We start from the raw sequence: 24,574 nt of genomic DNA on the forward strand, positions 1-24,574 counted from the left end.
AATGCATATATTGCAGACTTACAAATCAAAGCATATTATCTGATCATGCAGAATTGTATGAATATTGAATACCAACTACATCCAAATAGAATCAGAATCAGGTATATTATCATCGGCATGTGTTGTGAAATACATTCATGTACTACTGATTCTAGAATCAAGATTGTCTCTGAAAAGCATAGAACAACTGCAAGCTTTAAATTCCTTTAATGTTCCCACTTTTCTTTCCTAAATCTAAAGCTTAGCTAAAACTTTGACAAACTTCTATAGATGTATAGTGGAGACTGTATTGACTGGCTGCATCATGGCCTGCTATGGGAACACCAATGTCCTTGAACAGAAAATCCTACAAAAGGTAGTGGATTTGGCCCAGTACATCCTGGTAAAGCCCCCCTAACCACAGAACATACCTACAGGCAGCACTGTTGTAGGAAAGCAGCACCCATCATCAGAGATCCCCACCACCCAGGCCATCCTCTCTTCTCACTGCTGCCATCAGGTAGAAGGCACAAGAGCCTCAGGACTCACACCTCCAGGTTCAGGAACAGTTTTTACCCTCAACCATCAGGCTCTTGAATAAAAGGGGATAATTACATTCACTTACCCCATCATTGAAATGTTCCCACAAACAATGTTTGCACTTTAAGGACTCTTTATCTCATTATCTCATGCTCTCATTATTTATTGCTATTTATTTATATTTTCCAGTTGCACAGTTTGCTGTCTCCTGCACTCTGGTTGATCCTTCATTGATCCTGTTATTGTTCTATAGGTTTGCTGAGTATGCCCACAGGAAAATAAATCTCAGGGTTTTATATGGTGACATAAATGTACTTTGATAATAAAATTTACTTTGAACTTTACTGCATTCCAATTAATAAATAGTTTAGTGAGATACAGAAATAACAAAGAAGGGAATAAGCAGTTTATACTGGTTGTGTTAGTATTAATATTACCAAAAATTGTAATAAACAATGAAATTGCAATAAAATGGAAAAAAAAAGACCAAAGTGTACTGGACCAAAACTCAGCAGGTCGTGCAGCATCTGGGGGAATAGAAACTGTCAATGTTTCACGTTTGATCAGAACTGGATGAATGAAAACAAGTTTGTAGAGGTGGAAAAAGAATGGGTGGAAAAGAGGGAAGATCTCAGGTAAGGCGAGACCAGATGACTTAATGTGCCAGTTAAGATCAGATTCAGTTTCTTTGTTTGTGCAATACAAGGGATGATTGATAAGTTCATGGCCTAAGGTAGAAGGAGTCAATTTTAGAAAACCTAGCACATTTATTTTTCAACATAGTCCCCTCCTACATGTACACACTTAGTCCAGTGGTCATGGAGCATACGGATCCCTTCTTTGTAAAAGTGGTTCACAGCAGGGGTGATTGATAAGTTCGTGGCCTAAGGTACAAGGAGATGAGTTATTAACTTCAAACTTTCTGCATTATCACTCAAAGAGTTGAACTGCATGTGCATGTAACGAGAGTGTCTTGATCTTGATAGAAGGAGATGAGTTATATAGTTCTTGTTACATGCACATGCAGTTCATGTAACAAGAGTGAAAATGCAGACAGTTTGAAATTAATAACTCATCTCCTTCTACCTTAGGCCACGAACTTATCAATTACCCCGGCTGTGGACCACTTCCTGGAGGTCCAAGATGCTGACTTCTACAAAGAAGGGATCCGTATGCTCCACGACCGCTGGACTAAGTGTGTAAATGTAGGAAAAATAAATGTGCTAGGTTTTCTAAAATTGACTCCTTCTACCTTAGGCCACGAACTTATCAATCACCCCTCGTATGTTGCCAGTGGTAAAGCTATAAGCCATTCCTGTTGGCAAAACTAGACAAAAAGAAAAGCTGACCCAAAAATAATGACAGGTGGAAGTACGCAAACAGGAGGAAATCTGCAGATGCTGGAATTTCAAACAACACACATAAAAGTTGCTGGTGAACGCAGCAGGCCAGGCAGCATCTCTAGGAAGAGGTACAGTTGACATTTCGGGCCGAGACCCTTCGTCAGGACTAACTGAAAAAAGAGCTAGTAAGAGATTTGAAAGTGGGAGGGGGAGGGGGAGATCCAAAATGATAGGAGAAGACAGGAGGGGGAGGGATGGAGCCAAGAGCTGGACAGTTGCTTGGCAAAAGGGATATGAGAGGATCATGGGACAGGAAGCCCAGGGAGAAAGAAAAGGGGGAGGGGGGAAGCCCAGAGGATGGGCAAGGAGTATAGTGAGAGGGACAGAGGGAGAGAAAGGAAAGAGAGAAGAAGAATAAATATATATATAATAAATAAATAACGGATGGGGTACGAGGGGGAGGAGGGGGAGGTGAGGCATTAATGGAAGTTAGAGAAGTCAATGTTCATGCCATCAGATTGGAGGCTACCCAGACAGAATATAAAGTGTTGTTCCTCCAACCTGAGTGTGGCTTCATCTTGACAGTAGAGGAGGCAGTGGATAGACATATCAGAATGGGAATGGGATGTGGAATTAAAATGTGTGGCCACTGGGAGATCCTGCTTTCTCTGGCGGACGGAGCATAGACGTTCAGCGAAATGGTCTCCCAGTCTGCGTCGGGTCTCACCAATATATAGAAGGCCACATCTTAGGTAGTTTTCATACAAACAGGAAAAATAGTGAGTCAAAGTTGGAGAATTTGATATCAATTCCTGAAGATGGAGGATGGGGTGTTGTTCCTTAAATTAATCTTAGGCCTCATTGTGACAATGCAAGAGGGCACAGACAGAAAGGGAATTGAACAGTGAATTAAAATGACAGACAACTGAAGCTCAGGGTCACTCCTAAAGACTGATCGCAAGTGCTCCACAAAGTGATCACACAGTCTGTACAGTAACGTCAAATGCAACAGATTATGTTGGAAGGAATGCAAGCCAATCACTGCTTCATGTGAAAAAACTCAATGAAGGGAAGGCAAGCATGAAAGGATGTGTGTTGCACCTCCTGTGATTGTTTGCATAGGAAAGAGTATAAAAAAGGACTGTAGTTTGGGAATGAAAAGGACCAGAGAATCACAAAGGGAATTATCTCTTTGAAATGTATCTGATACCTCAAACTAACTTGTTTATTTTTCCCTCTGTACCCAATTCTGATGAAAGGTATTAACAGTTTCTTCTTCCATATTATGAAGTAATATTATCTTGGGATTATATTGGACAAATCCTTTACTGTATTTAAACCTGCTGGTGAGGATAACTGCAAATATTAAATAACTGCTGGCCATTCTTGTCCAACCTTATAATACATAGTATCAGTTACCCAAAGAAAAATAAAATTATTAAACAAAATATGCTTTTAAATTCATATAGAGCTATGGAAATAGCTTTCTAATAAATTAAATATTACCATACACTAAAGTGGACAGTCAAGTTCAGATGTATGATAAGCTCAGATTCTTCCAGAAATTGGATTTCTTTTCAAAGGTCAAAGTACATTTATTATCAAAGTATGTAAATGATATACAACCTTGAGATTCGTCTCCTTACAGGCAGCCACAAAACAAAGAAACCCAATTGAACCAGTTAAAAAAGACCGTCAAACACCCGATGTGCAAAAAAAAGTACAAATTTTGCAAGCAATAAAAAATAAGCAAATAATATTCAGAACTAAACTTCATGAAAATGAATTCACAGCCATGAAGCAAGTCACAGCCAATCTAGGAGTCCGTTAGTTGTAGCCCTAGCCTCAATTCAGCACAGAGATGAATAAATCTTGACAATCAGCGAGCCGAACACTGGCCCGTCCCTTGCTTCCAGCCCCAACACCCTGACCTTTTCAATCTGGCCTGGCGCTTAGATCAGTCAAGACTTATCCAAAGTAAATTCATTATCAAACTACATATATTTCACTATATACCACCTTGAAATTCATTTTTTGCAGGCATTGTGGTAAATAAATACAATAGAATTCATGAAAAATTACTAATAACAAAGACTAACAAACAACCAATGTGCAAAAGATGGCAACTTGAGCAAATAAATAACTAATACTGAATTGTGGAGCTCCCCTTGAAAGTGAATCTAAAGGTTTCAGAGTCAATTCAGCATTGAGGCCAATGAAGTTATCCACACTGGTTCAGAAGGTCAATGGATGTACGGAAATAACTGTTCACACAGTGTACAAAGATATTTTTGAATCTAACATGACAGATGATCTCACGTACTTTAGTTTCTGATAAAGGACTAAGTATGTTCTTACTTCCTGTCTTCCCAGCAATGGCCAAAGAACTTCCTAGATCATCAGACCACGCCAAAAAATGCAATTGCTATTAACACACAACAGATCCACCAGCTGTTGAGGAATTCAAGGAATACCAGGTTGTACAATTTAAATCATTTGCAGTTCCAGTTCAGATTTTTTATCAAATGCAGCTCTTTTTTATTTGATAGGCCTTTAATACTCTCAAGATTTATTGGATTGAAACGTATTGGTGCAAGGGCAAGCCTGCATCATTCAGATCAATGTTGGCAAGAATGGTAATTGAGTCAACTCCTGACTCAGAAATTATTCTGCAACATTTTTGCTTTGTATGAAAGCAATGCTCTTTGTGAAGTTCACAAAAAACGGGGAGCAAGAACAACAAGTGTGAGAGTTAAAGAAGAGTGCCAACAAGTTCCCGCTGTGTAATGCAATGCTGGAACTGACATTGCCAATTTCCACACAGCATTCACTACTGGTGATGCCACAATTCTCAGCATGAAGCACTACATTGTAGCCAGCGTTCAGGAGACACGCACACTGCAAGTAACACTTCTCCAGATTCTGAGATGAATTTCCATTGAATGAAAGGATACTGCAGTGAAGGGGTAGTGTGTGCAGGGTTTGGAGAAATCTAGACAGGCTGATGAGCACTGTATTCTTTTAGGAGTTGTGTGAATAATTTTACAGCTCTGTAACTTTTGTGTGTAATTTAACTACTAAGTATTATTCTTTCATGGAGGCAACTGTTGAGTTAAACAATTAAAAATGATGAAAGCGGAATAATCATGGCTCACATGAAGATTGTTTCATGGAAGGTTTAGGCAGCATACAGCAACTAAATTTCAGAGAATCCATTCAGCACATTTTTGCATTAATGAGTTTTCCTGATCTTATGGTGATTGAGTAAGTGGATGCAAGAAAACTTACTTCTTGCACACAAATTTTATCACCAAAATTTCTCTATTTGTATTCTCAAACACAGCCTTAGTTTCTGTAGTAAACCACATAATGTACTAGTCCCATGGTTTCAATTAAGTAAATATTTTTGCTCAGAGATCAGCATGAATGCGAAAAAATTATCTCATTGTTTTTTCAAACAAAGCTGGATGAAGATCCTTGTGGTTCACTCCAAATCATATTTTTTGGTCCTGAACTCTAAAACAAACCAGGGGACATTTATTTTAATTGCATCAATAACTGGCTTGTATTCATTTGTGGAGGAACGCTGCAGCACTGCCAAACCAGCAAAAGTTCTGCCCGGTTTAACTTTACCGAGGTGGAAATGGACTAGGATGCTCAAACACTATTCGCACATTTCCTTTCATGTGATGCACTGCCACAGTACTCCATGCCAATGATGAGAGGCGGCTTTCAAGATGAAAATGCCATGCTCTACTCTAGCACAATGATGCAGGAGGTGTATCTGCTGCCGTACAGCTCCAGTGACCCGGATCCTGAGCACACTCCCCCTCCCTGCACTATCTGTACGCAATACTTGGAGTATTCCTGTTCTCCCTACACTGTGTGGGCTTCTGCAGCTTCCTCGCAAACCTCACTTGCTGGTTAGTGATTAAGTGGCTGTTATAAAAATAGCAGAGAACACATCAGAGGATAATGGGTGGGAGAAGGAGACCGATAGGATTCTCTGTTAACCCGGCATTGACTCTACAGTCCAAATGATCTCCTTCCAAGCAACAAACACACACACACACACAAAATACTATAGGATCTCAGAAGGCCAGGCAGCATCTTTGAAAAACAGTAAACAATTGGGCATTTTGTGCCAAGACCCTTCATCAGGACAGTCTTACTCCAATAAACTGAGAAAAATGTTTCTCAGTTGCACTGTGAAGGATCTGAGGAAGGGTCTGGGCCTGAAACGTCGACTGTTTATTCCTTTCCATAGATGCTATCAGGCTTTCTGAGTTCCTCCAGCATATTGCGTTGCTTGGGTTTCTAGCATCTGCAGATTTTCTCGTGTTTGTGATCTCCTCCTATGTTGTTAAGAAAAAAAGGTGGCAAATAATCACGGTTTCCACTGAGGTATGCTTTTCTCAGCTTATCAGAGCAAGACTGACAATGTTAGTGGCACTGAGCAGCAAAGCATGAGCAACAAACACAGAAAGCTGGAGCATTGATGAAGAGGAAGAAAGAGTCAACGTTTCAGGCTGGGGTCATTCATCAGGACCAGAAAGGAGGGGGGAAGAAGTCAGAATAAGAAGGTGGGGGGAGGTGATAGGTGGAAAAGAAGAAATCTGATAGGAGAGGAGAATGGACCATGGGAGAAAGGGGAAGAGGAAGGGCACCAGAGGAAGGTGATAGACAGGGGAGGAGAAGGGAAGGGGTAAGAGGGGTGCCTGAAAAGGGAATGGAAAGGGGAGGGGTGGAGAGAAGGAAGTTCCAGGAAGTTGAAAAAATGGATGTTCATGCCATCAGGTTGGAGGCTACCCCAGACAGAATATGACGTGTTGCTCCTCCAAACTGAGAGTGGCCTCATCGTGGTAGTAGAGGTCATGGACCGACAGGTTGGAATGGGAATGAAGAGTGGCATCCAACTGGCTGGCCATTGGGACATTCTCCCTGTTGTGGAGGGAATGAAGGTGCCCAACAACATGAATTATTCTGTTGACAGCAACTTGCACCAATAATCCAAACAAGGCCTGATATAAACTTATGAAATAGCACCATATCTTTTGCATAGCAATTGCTTCTTTCCAGGCTTGATATCAAATACCACAACTACAGTTAACTCGCATTCTCTTTTGTATCAAAGTTGGCCAGTTATATTGCAAATCAGCTGCCTGCAATTGTGACTTTGGTCTTGTCTGTCCTGTGGCATGGTCTGAACTGCTGGGCACTTCCTACAATTTTTACATGTCCTTTTGTTTGTGTTCTTTCAATTAATCACCCTCAATGGCCTATTAAAGCTTATCACCATAGCAACCTCATCCTATCAAGAAAATTCCCTTTATCCTATCCAAACATTCTTCACTCTCTTTTCCAGTTCAATGAAGGATCTTCAAATTTAATTTCAATAACAATTATTCTGTTTCCATTTCCACAAATGCTGCATGATCTGCTCAGCATCACCAGCATTTTCTGTTCCTTTTGTACTTAATAATTACTAAATTGAGGTACAATGGAGAATTACATTCTGTTATTGTATAATTTCTATGCACTATGTTTGCGGCAAATGTAAGTGCTAATTAGACCAAGGATGAACATTCAGATTTGAACAATGACGTCAAGGTTATATAGAAATGGCAAGGAAATGTCAGCTAATGACAAATTTCCTTTATATTGAGTTTGAAGTACAAGTATCTGGAGTAGAGTTACAAAAGAAGTTGTAAACATGGAATTTGAGCAATTTAAGAGTGGGGCATTATTTGATTACAAAAAAAATTGGAAGGACACCAACAAAATTAGTGTACAAAATCCCTTATTTGCATTTATTTGCAATAATGTAAAACATGCTGGGTAAATTAATTTTCATTTTCCTTTTGTAATCTTTAGCTGATGTAAGCCACGAGTAAGGATTATGTTTATTACTCATTCCTGCTAGCACTGAGAAAGTGGTGATGCAACTCAATGTCTTGTCAGGATGGCTAACGAAGCTTCCGAAGATAATTAAGTCCGAATTTATACGAGGATCTGAAAGACTGAACATGTCAGGCTTTACACAATTGTGATAATTTTTTTTAACTGGTACTGATTTTTATTCCCTTAAACTGAATACAAGTTCTCAAATTGAGATTTGCATTATGCATCCAAGGTAATTAGCTCATAACAAATACACTACTGGCCCTGTATAACCCTAATACATAACCCACAATAGAAGTCAAATAGAAGTTGTTTATTTTAAACCAAAATGCACCTTAAAGGTAGAAGGCTAAAAGTGTTCACAACTGGCTGGCTTCATGGCTGTGGACTCACTTTCGTGAACTTCAGTTCTAAATGCTATTTGCTTTCTTTTATTGTTTGCACATTGGGTTGGACAGGCTTCTTTTTTTAAAAATGGGTCCTATTGGGTTTCTTTGTTTTGTGGCTGCCCGTAAGGACGCAAATCTCAAGGCTGTATATAGTATACATTCAATTCAATTCAAGCTTAATTGTCATTCAACCATACATGAATATAAGCTGGCCAGTGGTGCAGTGGAATCAGCACTGGACTTTGAGGTGAACTGTCCCGGTTTCAAATCTGGCTGGCTCCTTGCATGCTTTCCATCCATGCTGGGTTGACGTTTGAGCACGCAAATCGGACTCGTAAAGAAATGCTAAAAAAAAAACTGCAAGTTTGATGCCCAGTGTGCCTCAAGGCACGGGGAGCAATACAACATCAACATACATGAATACCCATGAATATAGCCAAACGAGACATTACTCTGGGACCAAGGAGCAAAACACAGTGCCAACAGCCATACACAGCACAAAGCACACAAAACGCATACAAGATAGCATGCAAGATATCAGTTAAATACAGCTATTGAGAAAAAGAATAGTCCAGATCCTGAGTCTATGACTGCTGCAGAAATCAGCAGTCATCCACAATATAGCTTCTTTTGTCAACTGAACACTGAGGGGCAGCAGTAGGCAGTATGGCAGAGTGCACCAGCTCTGACACCATTCTCCTGGCAGCTGTAAATAGGCAACATCATGGCCTGAGGCCCTGAGTCCATGAGTGCCACAGAACTCTGCAGTCAACCACAATACAGCTTGTCTTCTACTGAGCAATTAGACTGCACACCTCCTTCAAGTGCTGACTCCTCTGAAGCCTCTCTGATGAAAGCAGCAGCACGATCTTAATGCATTAAGATGGCACCCGTACAGCAGCCACGTTACGAGTTCCATTCCAACTTTACAGTGTACAAATTATTTCTGTGATTTCCGACACATTTCTCATTCAAGTAGCTGAAGGTCACATCAGGCATGACAGACTGACTCTTCTGCACATCGGGAAGAAGGCACTAACCCACTAGGTGCCACCTTTTCTACACTGGGAACGCCTGCTTGAGTGATCAACGTGAGGCTCATCTACTGCTCACCCACTACCTCGGAGGCAGCGCCAGAGGTGAGGGAGAAACCTGGCTTCCTAGTGAAGTTGAGATGGCGTGCTAATCAGCTGCTGCTTCCTAGTATACTCCTGGCTAATGTTCAGTCCCTGGACAATAAGTTGTGTGAACTGACAGTCAGAACCTCCTACCAGCAATAAACAAAGGAATGTAACATTCTGTGCTTTGTGGAGACCTGGCTGACAGATGAGATACCAGATCATGCCATCAAGCTCTGTGGGTTCTCCCTGTTCCAGGCGGACAGGTCTAAAAATCTCTCTGGGAAGAGTAAAGGAGGTGGGGTATGCTTCATGGTCAATAATGCTTGGTGTGACCCCCCCCCCATGCATGCCTACTCTCAAATCCTTTTGTTCCCCATATCTGGAGTACTTGGTGCTGCTGTGTAGACCTTTCTGGCTGCCCAGGGAGTTCACGGCTGTTACTATCACAGCAGGCTGATGCTGACCCGACTCTCAAGGAACTGTACGAGACCATCAGCACCCTGACGACGGTATACCCAGAGACTGCCTTCATCGTCGCCGGTGACTTTAATAGAGTGTCACTGGCTAAGGTCCCTCCGAAGTTTTGCCAACACATCCAGGTGAGCACACAGGGAGTTAGCACACTCGACCACTGCTGCTCTCCCTTCTGCAACGCTTACAAAGTGCTCCTTCGCCCGCCATTTGGAAAATAGGATCACTCCTCCATCTTGCAGCTGCCGAGATACAGGCAGAAGCTGAAACAAGAGGCGGCCATAGTTAAACCCATCCACTGTTGGTCCGACCGATCGGTCTCCAGGCTACAGGACAGCTTTGATGACGTCAGCTGGAATATCTTTCATGATGAGGATGTCTCCGAGTTCACAGAAGGGGTCACAAGTTTCATCCACAAGTGCATTGAGGATGTTGTCCCTCAGAAATCAGTCAGAGTCTGTCCAAACCAGTTCTTTGTGAGCAACACTTACCGTGTGACACAGAGCTTACGTTGCCAGTGCCCAACAGGAACTCAAGAAATGCAGCGACGATCTGCACAAAGTCAACAAGGCAGTGAAGCAACAATACAGGGGAAAAATTCACAATCAACTTTCCACCAACAACACACACAGCTTATGGCAAAGTCAGCACACTATCGCAGACTTCAAAGCTAAACGCAGTAGCGTTTCCAGCATCACTGACTCTCTCCTAGATGAGCTAAATCTTTTTTTACGCTCCATTCAATGCTGCCAACACTGATGAGCATCTGGGGAGAGCCGCTGATGCGACCTGCAGCTTAGTCACTGCTGAGGATAAAGTACGCAGGTGTTTCCCACAAGTGGACAGTCACAAAGCTTCAGGAGCGGACAGCATCCCAGGGCGGGTACACAGAGTGTGTGCGGCACAACTAGCAGGTGTGTTTACAGACATTTTTAATCTCTCCCTCTTACAGTGTAGAGTGCCCTCCTGCTTCAAAACAACCACCATTTTTCCTTTACCTAAAAAGACCAAGGTAATATGTCTGAATGACTGGCATCCTGTTGCAATCACCTCAATAATAAGCAAATGCTTTGACAGGCTGGTCAAGGACTACATCTGCAGCACGCTGCTACCCACAATGGACCCCGTACAATTCACCTACCGACACAACTGATTGACAAATGATGCAATAGCCACAGCTCTTCACACTGTCCTTGCACACCTGGAGAAGAGGGATGCTTATGTGAGAATGCTGTTCTTGGACTACAGTTCAGCAAGAAACTCAGAGACCTTGGCCTTCATCCTGCCTCATGTAGCTGGATCCTGGACTTCCTGTCAGATCGCCGGCAAGTGGTAAGAGTGGGCTCCCTCACCTCTGCCCCTCTGACCCTCAACAGAGGTGCCCATCAGGGCTGTGTCCTAAGCTGCCTCCTTTACTCTCTGTATACTCATGACTGTGTCGCCACCCACAGCGCTAATCTGCTAATTAAATTTACTGACGAGACTACACTGATTGGTTTCATCTCAAATAATAATGAGGCAGCCTACGGAGAAGAAGTCATCACCTTGACATGGTGGTGTCAAGAAAACAACCTTTCCTTCAATGTCACAAAAATAAAGGAGCTGGTTGTGGACTACAGGAGGGATGGAGACAGGCTAACTCCTATTGACATCAATAGATCTGGGGTTGAGAGGGTGAACAGCTTTAAATTCCTCTGCATACACATCACTGAGGAGCTCACGTGGTCTGTACATACCGGCTGTGTGGTGAAAAAAAGGCACAACGGCACCTCTTTCACCTTAGACGATTGAAGTTTGGTATGGGCCCCCAAATCCTAAGAACTTTCTACAGGGGCACAATTGAGACCATCCTGACTGGCTGCATCACTGTCTGGTATGGGAATTGTACTTCCCTCAATCGCAGGACTCTGCAGAGTGTGGTACGGACAGCCCAGCGCATCTGTAGATGTGAACTTCCCACTGTTCAGGATATTTACAAAGACAGGGTGCGTAAAAAGAGCTTGAAGGATCATTGGGGACCTGAGTCACCCCAATCACAAACTGTTCCAGCTGCTACCATCTGGGAAACAGTACCGCAGCTAAAAGCCATGACCAGCTCTGGGACAGCTTTTTCCACCAGACCATCAGACTGATTAATTCATGCTGATATAATCGTATATTTAAGTTTTATTGACTGTCCTGTTGTACATACTATTATAAATTACTATAAATTGCACATTCAGACCGAGAAGTAACGTAAAGATTTTTACTCCTTATATACTGTATATGAAGGATGTAAGAAATAAAGTCAATTCAATTCAATTCGATCTGCACCAAGTCCAGCTCCTTCTCTGTCAATGAACAACTCGCTGATGGGGTACACCTGCAGTACTTTAAGTTCTTAATGCCTAGCAGAATCTTGTGATCATAAACAATATGTCTAAAAAGGAAAGTAGCACCCTTTGTTGACCCCGTTGAAGCTGCCGCATTCGAACGCACCACCATCTTACATACTTTGATAATAAATGTACTTTGAACTTAATGCATTTTGCACAGTCTTTCAACTTACAAAACTTCACTCAATTAAATATCTTCCATGAACATATCCATTTCCTGGCTCAAGGAATAATGTATCAGATCTCATCTACATAGGATTGAAGTCATACACAGTCAAGTACTTTGGGTTATTAAGTAAATAATATTGCTCCGATTCCAACGCTGTAAAAGAGAATTCTCACCAACTACCCTAAATTACATCTTTCTCTTGTAGAGGTCTCTGAATGGATAATATGCCCTTCATCAACCCAGAGGCATCCTACAGATACAGCAATTTTACAAGGATTGAACTGATTGCTCACAGCCGCAAGGGCAAAGCATGAAATTGGCTCTGACCCAACCTCTGCTCAACAGGCATGACATAGGCGCATATGCTTATTTGCATTTTGTTTCTCCAACAATCAGTTAATGCTTTGCAAAGTAGATGTAACCATCTGGCAAAGAACACCATCACTTCAAACACACCATCAATGAAGAGATGCTGACAAAAGCAAATAGTAATGACAGAAGTTGTGCAATCAGACTGTGATATCTTAATTAGTAGATCCTTGAACAAAGATTTCATCAGCTGGAAATCCCATCACCCTACATCTTCAAAGAGTAATTTGAAGTAGTTGGAGAAATCAGATATCGGAAGTGTAGTTTGGGGAGTGCCAGACTGACCACTCAGTACTCACACAAATGTGGAGCATTAGAACTTCCTATGTGGTCCTTGCTATTGTCACTCAGAATCTGTTATCTTGAAGGACTCCAGCAATAAAGTACTAACCTCCTGCAGCTCTGCTGGGAAACCTATATGCTGAACCTGCAACAGACCAGGTGTAGGCTGAATGACTTCTTTCACTTCAACGGAAAGGAGAGGATCTGAGGGAGATTGGTCTCAGATAATTTGCAATTTTTAATTGATTGAGCGTTTAACTATTTTAACTTTTGCACATATTTATAAGTAGCATTTACTTAATTTAATTGTTTTAGAAGTTTATTTTTAGAGAAGATCAGGAGAATTGGCTTGAAGCAAAAGTCAGCCATGATTGAATGGTAGAACAGACTTGATGGGCTGAATGGCCTAATTCTGCTCCTCTATCTTATGGCCTTATGATTTTTATTTTGAGATAAAAATCATAAGCTTTCAAATCTCTTACTAGCTCTTCTTTCAGCTAGTCCTGACGAAGGGTCTCGGCCCGAAATGTCGACTGTACCTCTTCTTAGAGATGCTGCCTGGCCTGCTGCATTCACCAGCAACTTTTATGTGTATTCTGAACAGGCTACTTTTAGTTACTTATTTGGTCTCTTTTTCATGCCCCACTTACCCACAGCATCAATTCCCATCCCAAAACAAAAAAAAAGTTCATGACTCTTCCCCTTAAGTCTCTCCCCCCCTTGAGTGTCTATGCCACCCCGTGTCCTCATTCTCTAGATCAGTGGTGATCCTCAAGGTCAGCCCTGCAGATATTTTCATCCTAATGAACCCTTTGCCCCATTGACCTATTATAATGCTTCAACAGATATGGATGCAATTTCTGGTAAAAAAAAAGAGAGAACAATTACTATTGCAATTAAGCATGTAGGAACTTGTGAAACTGGCTTTATATAAAGCCCTCCAGCTCCACATTTTCCCATGAAAGATCTCCCCCCTCATCCACATCACCAAACATCCATAGAATCTTACATATTTTAGTACAATCATTTCTTAAACTTCACTGATTTTGTAGACTGAACCTACACAGTCTTTCCATACAAAAGCCTCGCCACCATAGGAATCAATCTAGTCGACCTTTCCTGAACAGCTTCCCCCATAACCTGTGCAGGAGAGCTTTTAAAGTGGAAAAGCCATTGCACTGGGCAGTTCCACTTCCTTGACCACAGAAGTCCAACCTAGATACTCAGCACTGACTCATGCACTCAACTGGGTTAGCATTGTGGCAAACGGTTTTCAGCATCCTCAGTTTAACAACTGTTGTCATCAGCACTGCTCGCCTTTACTATCAGAATTATGATGTAATAGAGGGGAAGAAATTCTACATTTTAAAGAACAGTCATTGGGTATATTTAAAGCAGAAGTGGATAGGATCTTGATTAGAAAAGGCGTCAAAGATTACAGGGAGCAGGCAGAAGAATGGGATTGAGAGGGATAATAAACCAGCCACGATGGAATGGCGGCATAGACTCGACAAGCCAAATGGCCTAATTCTGCCCCTATGTCTCTTGGCCTTTCAAACACTACCATCCAGACCTAGCAGTGCTTGATCTATTTCCTACAGGCCTTTACCCTTGCAAGGTCGAGTCAAGCGGATAAGATGCATTGTTCCTCGTATATTGTCAGATTTCATGACCAAAATTCTCTTTGACCTACCATACAACAACTGGCCAACAGTCTTCTGCAGATGTTTAGGAAACCACGAGCCTGTACGTTCTCCATTGAATGTCCAAGTGTCCACATCTGTTCATTGGGGACAGTCAATCTAAATGTAGATGGTGGCCCTAAACGTACTAAAATGGGAGCACTTGATAAAAAGAAATGGATTGTTTGAAAAATACACCACCTTAAAGAAGTTTAGAAGAGTAAGTATACAGCAGAAATAAATAGGGAGGAATCACGAGATTAATAGAACATGGAATGCTCAACACAGATGCCCTTGAAGTCAGAGACAGTGTAATTTAAGAGGAAATTGAATTTGTATTTACAAATGTATAAGAGGTCACATAAAAATGAGGGAAAATTAAATTAGTTGTAATTGCATCAGCATAATCACCACAAGCTGATCAGTGGTTACCCTACATTATCATTTCAATAATGAAAAAACAAAAATGCTTCTAATAATATTATTTGAAATTCATTTTAGAGCTATAAGAACTAAAACAAACTGATTGACTAATAAATTTTAGAACGAGCTGGGAGTACAAGAGTGTGAAGGAGAGGTAAATTGATAAATACCTACCGAACACATCTCATTTATAAAACCTCCACAGTTGCTCTGGAAACAAATGCCAATTGCCAGGAAGTACATGCATGTTACCATGAAAGAAAACTTACTTCATTTTCATGCAGCAGTTTCATTTTATCATTACTGTTGCAAAGCTTATTCCTCACTATTTCCAGAGGTAGTACTTTCCTAAACTCCACTGAGAAACCTTGCAAATAATTATCTAAAATCTAAAAGTACATAAAAACTCAAAGACAGAACGATGCAAGAAACAGGGTTCTCCTTCTAAAATCATTTTCCTAGTGAGAAAATGAGTCGATATTTTCTGGATGGCTAATTAAAATTTAGCACATTCCCAGATCGAGCAAGAAAGAACCAGGGACATATCTGACTCGGCCTGAAACATCGACTGTACCTCCTCCTAGAGATGCTGCCTGGCCTGCTGAGTTCACCAGCAACTTTGATGTCTGTTGCTTGAATTTCCAGCATCTGCAGAATTCCTCATGTTTACATATCTATAGTGTTTTTATTCTCAACAGAGACACATAGTTTCCAGGCTCCTTCCTACACAAATTGTTCCATTAGGTTTGGAAATAGGGTGCTACTACATGCCCCATTCAAATCAGAAAGGGCTGGAAACTAGGAAAAGTAGCCAGTTCTAGAACAGCACAAGCCATTGGGTAATGTGGTGCATATAACAAAGGAATTCTTACTTCTCTGAAGTAAGGTTACTTATTGATTACTACCTGCTCGATTTTTATTCTCGGATTGCAGAATGCTAAACTAATTAGTAATACCTCAGAGGTTAATGGGACATTGGTTTTCATAAATCAGATAATTGACTACAGGAGTTGGGATGTTATGTTGAAGTTGTATACGACTCTTGTCTGCATTTCTGGTCACCTATTTACAGGAAAAATATCAATAAGATTGAAAGAGTTAAGACAATTTACAAAGATGCTGCTGGGAATTCAGATCCTGAGTTATCGGGAAAGGTTGAATACACTAGGATTGTTTTTTTCTGGAGCGTAGGAGAATGAGGGGAGATTTGATAGTGATATAGACATAGACATACTTTATTGATCCCAAGGGAAATTGAGTTTCCTTACAGCTACACCAACCAAGAATAGAGCATAAATATAGAAATACAAAAACCACAATCAAACAAAATTATACAAAATTATGAGGGGTATAAATAGGAAAAATGCAAGCAGGCTTTTTCTACTAATGTTGGATGAGGTCATAGGTTAAGGGTGAAAGGTGAAATAATAAAATGATGGGGAAGTTTTTCACTTAGAGGGTGGTATGAGTGTGGAATGAACTGCCAGCAGAAATGGTGGATGTGGTTTCGATTGAAAGATTTAAGAGAAGTCTGGGTAAGTACGTGGATGGGAGGGATATGGAGGACGATGCTGCAGGTGCTTGTCGAATGGACTAGGCAGGCGAACAGTTTGGTATGGACAAGGTGGGCCGCAGGGCCTGTTTCTACACTATGGTGCTCTGTGACTCTGCAAGAAATACAACCAGCTAATGCTACTGAAGAGCAGGTTTTGCTGACCAAAGAGAGTTTGCGAGGCTGCTGTCACTTCCCGTTTTAGAGTCAGGATGTTGGAAAGTATATGACCATTTAAAAATCCTCAGAACATATTAACACTTTAAATCAATCACCTATCAACAAGTATAATATTAATTGTAATAATGAAAACACTCAGCAGGTCAGGCAACATCACTGGAAGAGAAGAAGAATTAACATTTCAGATTGGAGACCTCACTAAGAAGAGTTCTGCTGTGGGTCTCTGACCTGAAATGCTAACTGTTTTTCTAATGCTGTCTGACCTGCTGAGTGTTCGCAGCATTTTCTCTTTGCATTTCAGATTTCCAGCATCAGAAGCCCTTATATATAAAGACAACAGAGAACTGAACCCAGCAGCAATACTTGATTGCATTCACTTCTTAAACCATAATTATCAGATATGGAAAACCCTTATTAAATATGAATGTATTCATTATTGCAATAACACAGGGCTCAGATGAAACTGTACCTTGAGTTTTGTGTCAAAGGAGAGAGTGCAATGAATGTTCACCAGATTCGTTCCTGGGATGGGAAACGGGGTGAACAATGAAGATAGATGAGGCAGACTGGGCGAATAGAATCTCAAGTGTCAAAGAACAACCGGTGATCTCTGAGACGTGCAAAATTCTTCTGAGTATTTATGGCGTGGATGCACAGATGATGTTTTCTCTAGCCAGCCAGGGTTTCAAGAATCAAGGATCACAATAAGGAGGGGGTCAAGAAAAAAAATACAGCACCTATAGAGAATTGACTCTGAAGAAATTGTGGGAGCTCAATTTGCAAAGCCAGAAATGGACAGATCTTTAGTATATTGTGGAAATCAAGGGGTTACGTGGTTAATGAGGCACTGAAGTAAAAGCATTTCTTGTAATATCTCTTTGAATGGTGGAGCAGGCATGAGACACCCAACAGTCTACTGCTGCTTCTATTTCTCTTGTACATTTGGAGCATTTGGTTCAGAGCCACCATTGCCAGAATGAAAAGTGATGCTGTACTTACTTGCCATTGATGAGGACCTGAGACTGCCGATTGTTGACTTGATTATCACACCTGTAGCGAAACTAAAAAGTGAAAAATAACAATTAATTCAACGACAAACTTTAATGTCTTTTTAATTAGAATATAAAGTACTTTTATTTTTAAAAACTGCCATTAATTAGTTACGAAACTGTTGTTTAACAGCCAATAAATTGAGGCAACTTCTCACCTGCCGTCCAATTACCCCACTTTCTGCAGATAAGGGTCAAACCATTAACCCACTAATTGCCAGATTCCTCACTCTGCTGAAGAAACAAGTGGACTCCATCTTACAATTGCTGGTTTATTAAATTACTGCAGTATCTATACAACCAAGTGTGATGGATATTCACTGTCCAGGGCCCAGGGGCTTTTTTTTTTGCCAAATTCAACTTTCTAACATCACACAATGGCAGTAGAAGCTTACCAAATTCAACCTGTGCTGCCTATGTCCAGGTTAGCTGGACAGCAGTAAATGTAATATTGTGTTGGTAGCCATTCTAACCTGCTATCATCAACAATTGGTCACTTTTCTACAACTTAAAAGAGGCTAAAGTGCTTGATAAGCTTGTTGCACTTGATAAGCTCATGAGGCCTGAGCCTTAATTAGAAGCCTGCACCTTAATTAGGACCTCGAGCATCGAGTTGGAGCTGCATTAGTGAGCAAGTTGTCAAAGGTAAAGGTTTCAGGCTATGATCTGAGATGACTCTTTGGGGCATTGCAGCTTTCTGCTAAACATAAATGAAATAAGCCACAGCTTGAATAAAACACCAGCTTCTGCACAAATGATACCTCTTTCCACTTGTTATCACCACCTTACACAACCACCTGTGTGTGAAACCACACTTGGACTCCCATACAAATATATCCCCGCTTAAAGTAGTAAACTAAGGAAATTTGTTCATGGGATGTATGCGGTGTACCTCTAATGAAGGGGTTTGTCATGTCCATTCTGGGGCAGCTCACTTACCTTTGGTTCCCACCAGACAGTCATCTCTCACCTGTGGTTCCCACCAGACACTCATCTCTCACCTGTGTGACAGCAGCCACACCCCAGTACACTACTTCGGCAGTTTGTCTAAACCAAGTGAGGATAGCTGGTGGCCTACTACCCTGGTGAGATAGGGGCTTGTCTGTCCCAGCATGTGAAGTCAGGTCTGGCGGACTGAGGAGATGAGATCTACAGTGAGATCCAAAGGCCAGGAAGGTGGTACTGCAACGCTCCATGGAGATCCCCTTTTGTATCACTTGGATCCCCTTTTGTATCACTTGTTTGTACCACTGACTTCGAGACTTCTGAGGTCAAGAAAGTGGAACTGCCCCAGTGCAATGGCTTTTCCACTTTAAAAGCTCTCCCACACAGTTTCTGTCATCGTCCAACATGATGGACAACCACCATACTTATCGGGGAAGCTGGTCAGGAAAGGTCAACTAGATTGATTCCTGGGGTGGCATGGCTTACATATATGGAAACACCGAGTGGGTTTGGTCTACAGAATGAGTGAAGTTTAAGAGATATCGAAATACGTAAGATTCTGCGGGTGTTTGGCAATGTGGGTGAGGGGAGAAATCTTTCATGGGAAAATCTGGAGCTGGAAGGCTTTATTTAACACCAATTTTACTGAGCAATGGATGGTGCCTGTCCACTCTACATCCCTCTGCAACTTGATCCTTGACTTCCTCACCAGCCAGTACTAATCGGAGTCAGCATCTCCTCCTCATTGACAATCAACACAAGTACACCTCAAAGATGTGTGCTTAGCTCACTGCTCTTCTCTCTCTGCACTTATAACTGTGTGGATAAGCACAGCTCAAACAGCATTTATAAATTCAGAAATAACACTACTGTTGTCGATAAAAACTCAGATTGCAACAAGGTGGCATATAGGAGTGAGATAGGCTGGCTGGTTGAATGGTGTCACAACAATCTCACTCTCAACATCAGCAAGACCAAGGAATTGATTGTGAACATCCGGAAAAGGAGGTCTGGAGAGCACACAACAGTCCTTATTGGAGAGGGAGAGCAGCATTAAGTTCCTGAGTGCCAACATTTCGGAGGATGTGTCCTGGTCCAACACACTGATGCATTTGCAAAGGAGCCAAGCCAACAGCTCTACTTTGTTCGGAATTTGAGGAAATTTGGTATAAAATGCAAATTTCTGTACACGTACTGTTTTATCATAGCCTGGTATGGATGCTCCAGTGCACAGGATCGCAAGATTGTAGCGGGTTGTAGGTCCAGCCAGCTCCAGCACAAGCTTCCCTAGCATTGAGGAACTCTTCAAGTGGTGACGCCTGAAGAAGGTGGCTTCCATCATTAAGGACCCTCACTATCTGGGACAAGCCTGCTTCTCATTACGATCATCAGGGAGGTGAATTGGAGCCTGAAGATACACATTCAATGATTCACGATTCTCTTCTCTTCCTTTGCCATCAGATTTCTGGATGATCCATAACTCTAACCTCATTATTCCTTTTTTTTTGCACTATTTATTTATTTTTTAATTTATAGTAATGTTATGTATTTGCACTCTACTGTTACTACAAAACAGCTGATTTTACATCATATTTGGTAGTGATAATTAACCTGAATCTGAAATATCAGTTATTTGAGGCTGATATAGCTTGCTTAGCTTGTAGAAAATGTGTATTTAATATTTCAATAATATTTGAGTAATCTTGTATATGTTGTTTAAGCATTGTTGTTAGTTTAAATAATTTATTATGGGTTATATGTATAAATGTTAATTGCATACATCATCATGCTACCATGTGATACGTGTGTGCCTCACTTAAAGCAAAGACAAAGTTACACCCATATTTCAGACTCCCTGCATCTTCCTTTGAATTAATTTAATGTTTTGAAGTTACAAAACATAATATAAACCAGATAAAAAGCAGAGCTGAAGCCAAGATCAAATTAACAAAGATCCTGCTTAATGGTAGAGTAGGCTCATGAGTCCATCTGCCCAATCACTGGTTATATTTATAATGTTCTTACATCCCAAAATCAAGTAAAAAAAATAAGAGGGTCTATAGCTCATTTCCTTGGGGCTGGAGCTCTGAAAACTTGGCCACCAACGCACAAATGCACAAAAACAGAATGAAAAATCATAACATGCCAGAAAAATACAGGCATATCATGTGCATTATATTCCGTACGGGAACTGAATTTTCCCTGTACGCTCTGTATAAGGCTACACAAGCCTATCTCCATTCATATGCCAAGACTAACTGATGTATTTATTGCAACACTGTGAGACAACAGAGCTAGCAATCTCTTATCCTGAATGGGAATTAGAGTAATCTATCTCATCTGGGTGAAGGAATATTAATTAAAGATAATATTAATTTTATTAAAATCGAAGAAAGTGCTATAGCTTCTGTCAGCAACCATCACAGCCACAGATAAAACCCGAATAATCAATAAACAGACTGGTGCTGGAACTCTGGGTGCCTATCACCTTAACTGTCTCTAACATCAAATATAAACAGGTTTTCCAGTACCTCTCAACCCAGAATTCATTTGGTACTTACAAAGTCATCTGTAGCATCTTTGACTGCAGTGATCGTTAGCACCAACACTAAAGGCACTATAGTGGTAAACCAGGATAGGGAGGAGATATGAGGGATTAGCTGCAGGGAAAGAAAGAAAAATCAGATTTATGCAATGAGAACGTTAAGCTAATCACTGATGTACTTCCACAATATTTATTTTGATTTATCCCTAATTACCCAATAATTTCTTACCTAAAAAATTAAATGTTACTATAACTCAAATTAAGTAATGTAAATAACATTATTATTTTATTACATATTAAAAAGTGGAATTATCCCATAGCATGAATCGAATGGCTGAATTAACAGGGACAGAGAACATATTTTACAACGTATAATTTGATAATCAGAGTACATTTTCATGATCAGTTTTTATTGTCCTGAAGTGCATTGTGATTACATTGAACATGAAACGTCAATCAACTAAATAGTCTCTCAGTACATAGACTCAAAATATAGTGGAATATAAACACTTGACAAAGACCAGATATATCCAATGACCCCTTTTCCTCTTTGGACACATCCGGACTTTTATCAGTGTTTATAAATTTTATTTATATAAAATTATCTACATAAATACAGACTGTTTTCAGATAACTCTCTTCTTTTCCTTGAGAAATATCAAATACTTAATTATGGAAGTAATATTTTCCTGGTATACCAGATATGGAGGAGAAATAATCATCTGTATCAACACATTTTTAAGAGTTATTCAAAAAAATCATATTAAACAATTCACAAGGACACCAATAAGATATTTAGTTCAATGTATTATTGATGGATCAGTCAAATCCTATAAAAACTGTTAAATTATAAACCATTTTGAATGAAGCAATATAATACGAAAAATTGAGAATGAGAGAACTAGGGCACACTCGCTATAAGGAGCTGAACATTGAACATAGTTGAAAGGAACTAAATGTCTCTTGGGTTGAGGATGACTTGCTTTCATGTGTGTAGATGCCCATGTGTGATGTTAATGTGGAATGCCAGTTATAAATCAGCTTTCATGTGGGGTTCAGAGAACACAATCTTGGTCAAATGTAAGGAGGACTAGGATGAATGGAAAGCAGGCTCTGACGGGCAGACTAAACACATACACCAATATACATACTGTATGTGCATGTCCCTGCTCCCTTACCTCAGTTTCACCTACCCTAATCCCCTCTCACTTACAGCATTCTTTTCTTCTACTCTTCCCACTCTCCTTTAGTATTTTGCCCCTAACTACCTCCTTCACATCCTCCTTGCTTTCACTCCTGCTCTCCTAACTCATTCCTCTTCACTTAACCATTTTCAATCATTCAGCCTTTTTCTCATTCTCCTCTCACTCATATCGTTCCCTCTTCCCCTCCTTCTCCACTCTTCCCCTCAAAATCCACTCTCACTCTTCTCCCATCTCTCTCTCTCCTGTATAACATTTCAGCAAATCTGTGGGCCAACTTTTAATAGCAGTGGCCAGAAAGAAGTTGCTTCCCTATAATCTCCGGGAATAAACACAAATTATAGAAACATTTACACTTCTCACTTTTTAATTATAAATCGAAAATTACAACAGCTATCTGCCTAAATTATCCCTTTAAATTAGCTTATATATTTTGCATTCAATGCTGCTCAAAAACTGATGCCTTTTTATGATATGATATTCCCACCGTCCCATTGCAACATCTACTTTCTTGTCTATCTGGTCCCAGCTCCCTAAACCACTGGACCAGAACACAGCAATAGCCAGGGAAACCACCCAAGAGAAATGAAAACGAAATATTTTGTTTGCGGTCATAAATCCATTTAAAATACCTTTTGTTTTGATTATTTACATTCCTACATTATTAAATGTCAAGAGTGCCATGAATGATGACCACAAATAGATTACATAATCAGGCTTGGTGGCAATTAATCAGTTCACAAAGGTTGGTGGGTTTGCTAATATTCTAATGCTTAATGACGAGACACAATTATTTGCAAGTTCAATTTAATATGCTTAACATATTTCGAGAATGAGAATAAATAGCCATGTGGGATTTGTGGTGACCCAGGAGGCAGTGTAATACCCACTGACTCTTTTGTACAAGTATGGGAGATGCCTGACGATTCAAGTGGGTGGGGAGTTTGTGACCTGGTGAACTCTTTCCACTGTTTATGCTAGAGTTCAAGATGCATAAGCTCCAGGCTAACAATAATCCTGAATGCATCATCTTCAGTTTGAGCAGTAAAGGGTGAGTGGGAAAGTTATTTTATTTTCCAAAGAGGCTTTGTGAACATCCTCATGTCGCCACTTGCTACAAGCTAAAGGAATAAACCTACTATATATTTGGGAATTCCAGCAACCGAGAGATTGTTCCATTAAGATCTCCCTTCATACAGCATAAAAATGTCAAGACACTTGGACACAAGAGATTCTGCAGATGCTGAGATTACCCACTTCTACCACACAAATGCGCAGTGTCCTCCAGATAACAACCATCCTCTGGGTGAAAAAGTTCAGTCGCAATTTCTTTCCAACTGTCCCACTCCTCACCTCTAACCTCTGCTTTCTGATCTTGCACTTCTCTGTTTTGGGGAAAAATTTCCAACTATCTACCCGCTCTGTGCACCTCGCATTTTGCATATTTCAGTCACATCCAAGTGCACCCCCCACCCCCCCACCACCACTTGGCCTTCTCTGCGGCAAAGAAATCAACTCCAGACTCTCATCAGGACTGATACACTTCATTCTAAGTGCTATCCTGATGAATTGCCTTTGCAACTTCTCCAGCGCAACCATGACACTTACACAGTGTGGTGATCAGAAATGCATAAAATATATCTGCCATTGCTCTGCCAATTTAATTAACAGTTCTATAAACAGTCACTCTTATTATTTTACAAAAAAAATGCTGGAGGAACTCAGCAGGCCAGGCAGTATAGGCCAGTTCCTCCAGCATGTTGTGTGTGTTTCCAGCATCCGCAGATTTTCTCTTGTTTGTGAATGAACCCTTTTGTATTTTTCTCTCCTCCTGATCTAACCAGTTTTTCCTACACTCACTCCTCGCCCAGATTACTTTTTTTCTTCTCTCTCCTCCTCCACCCTCTCCATCTGACTTTCATCCACACTCTCCTCCCATTGGTTTCCCTCATCCACTTTTCCCATCTATCCTCCCCAGTTCCCTCCCTTCAATCCATGCTATACGCTCCTCTCCTATCAAATTCCAAAATATTCATCTGATTTTACTTCCACCTATC

General features: G+C 40.7%; 1 protein-coding gene across 3 annotated transcripts in view; it reads right to left on the bottom strand.

Moving 5' to 3' along the window:
• atp8b4 (ATPase phospholipid transporting 8B4) overlaps positions 1 to 24,574 on the bottom strand; it is a 314,904-nt gene that overhangs the window by 97,845 nt on the left and 192,485 nt on the right. For all 3 annotated transcript variants that reach the window (XM_063065952.1, XM_063065951.1, XM_063065953.1), the window contains exons 6-7: positions 21,332 to 21,430; positions 17,776 to 17,837 (exon numbers count right to left, since the gene is read on the bottom strand). In XM_063065952.1, coding sequence (XP_062922022.1) covers positions 17,776 to 17,837; positions 21,332 to 21,430 — 161 coding nt within the window. The remainder of the gene's footprint in view (positions 1 to 17,775; positions 17,838 to 21,331; positions 21,431 to 24,574) is intronic.

Source organism: Mobula hypostoma, chromosome 13 (assembly GCF_963921235.1).
Source record: "Mobula hypostoma chromosome 13, sMobHyp1.1, whole genome shotgun sequence".
Classification (NCBI taxonomy): Eukaryota; Metazoa; Chordata; class Chondrichthyes; order Myliobatiformes; family Myliobatidae; genus Mobula; species Mobula hypostoma.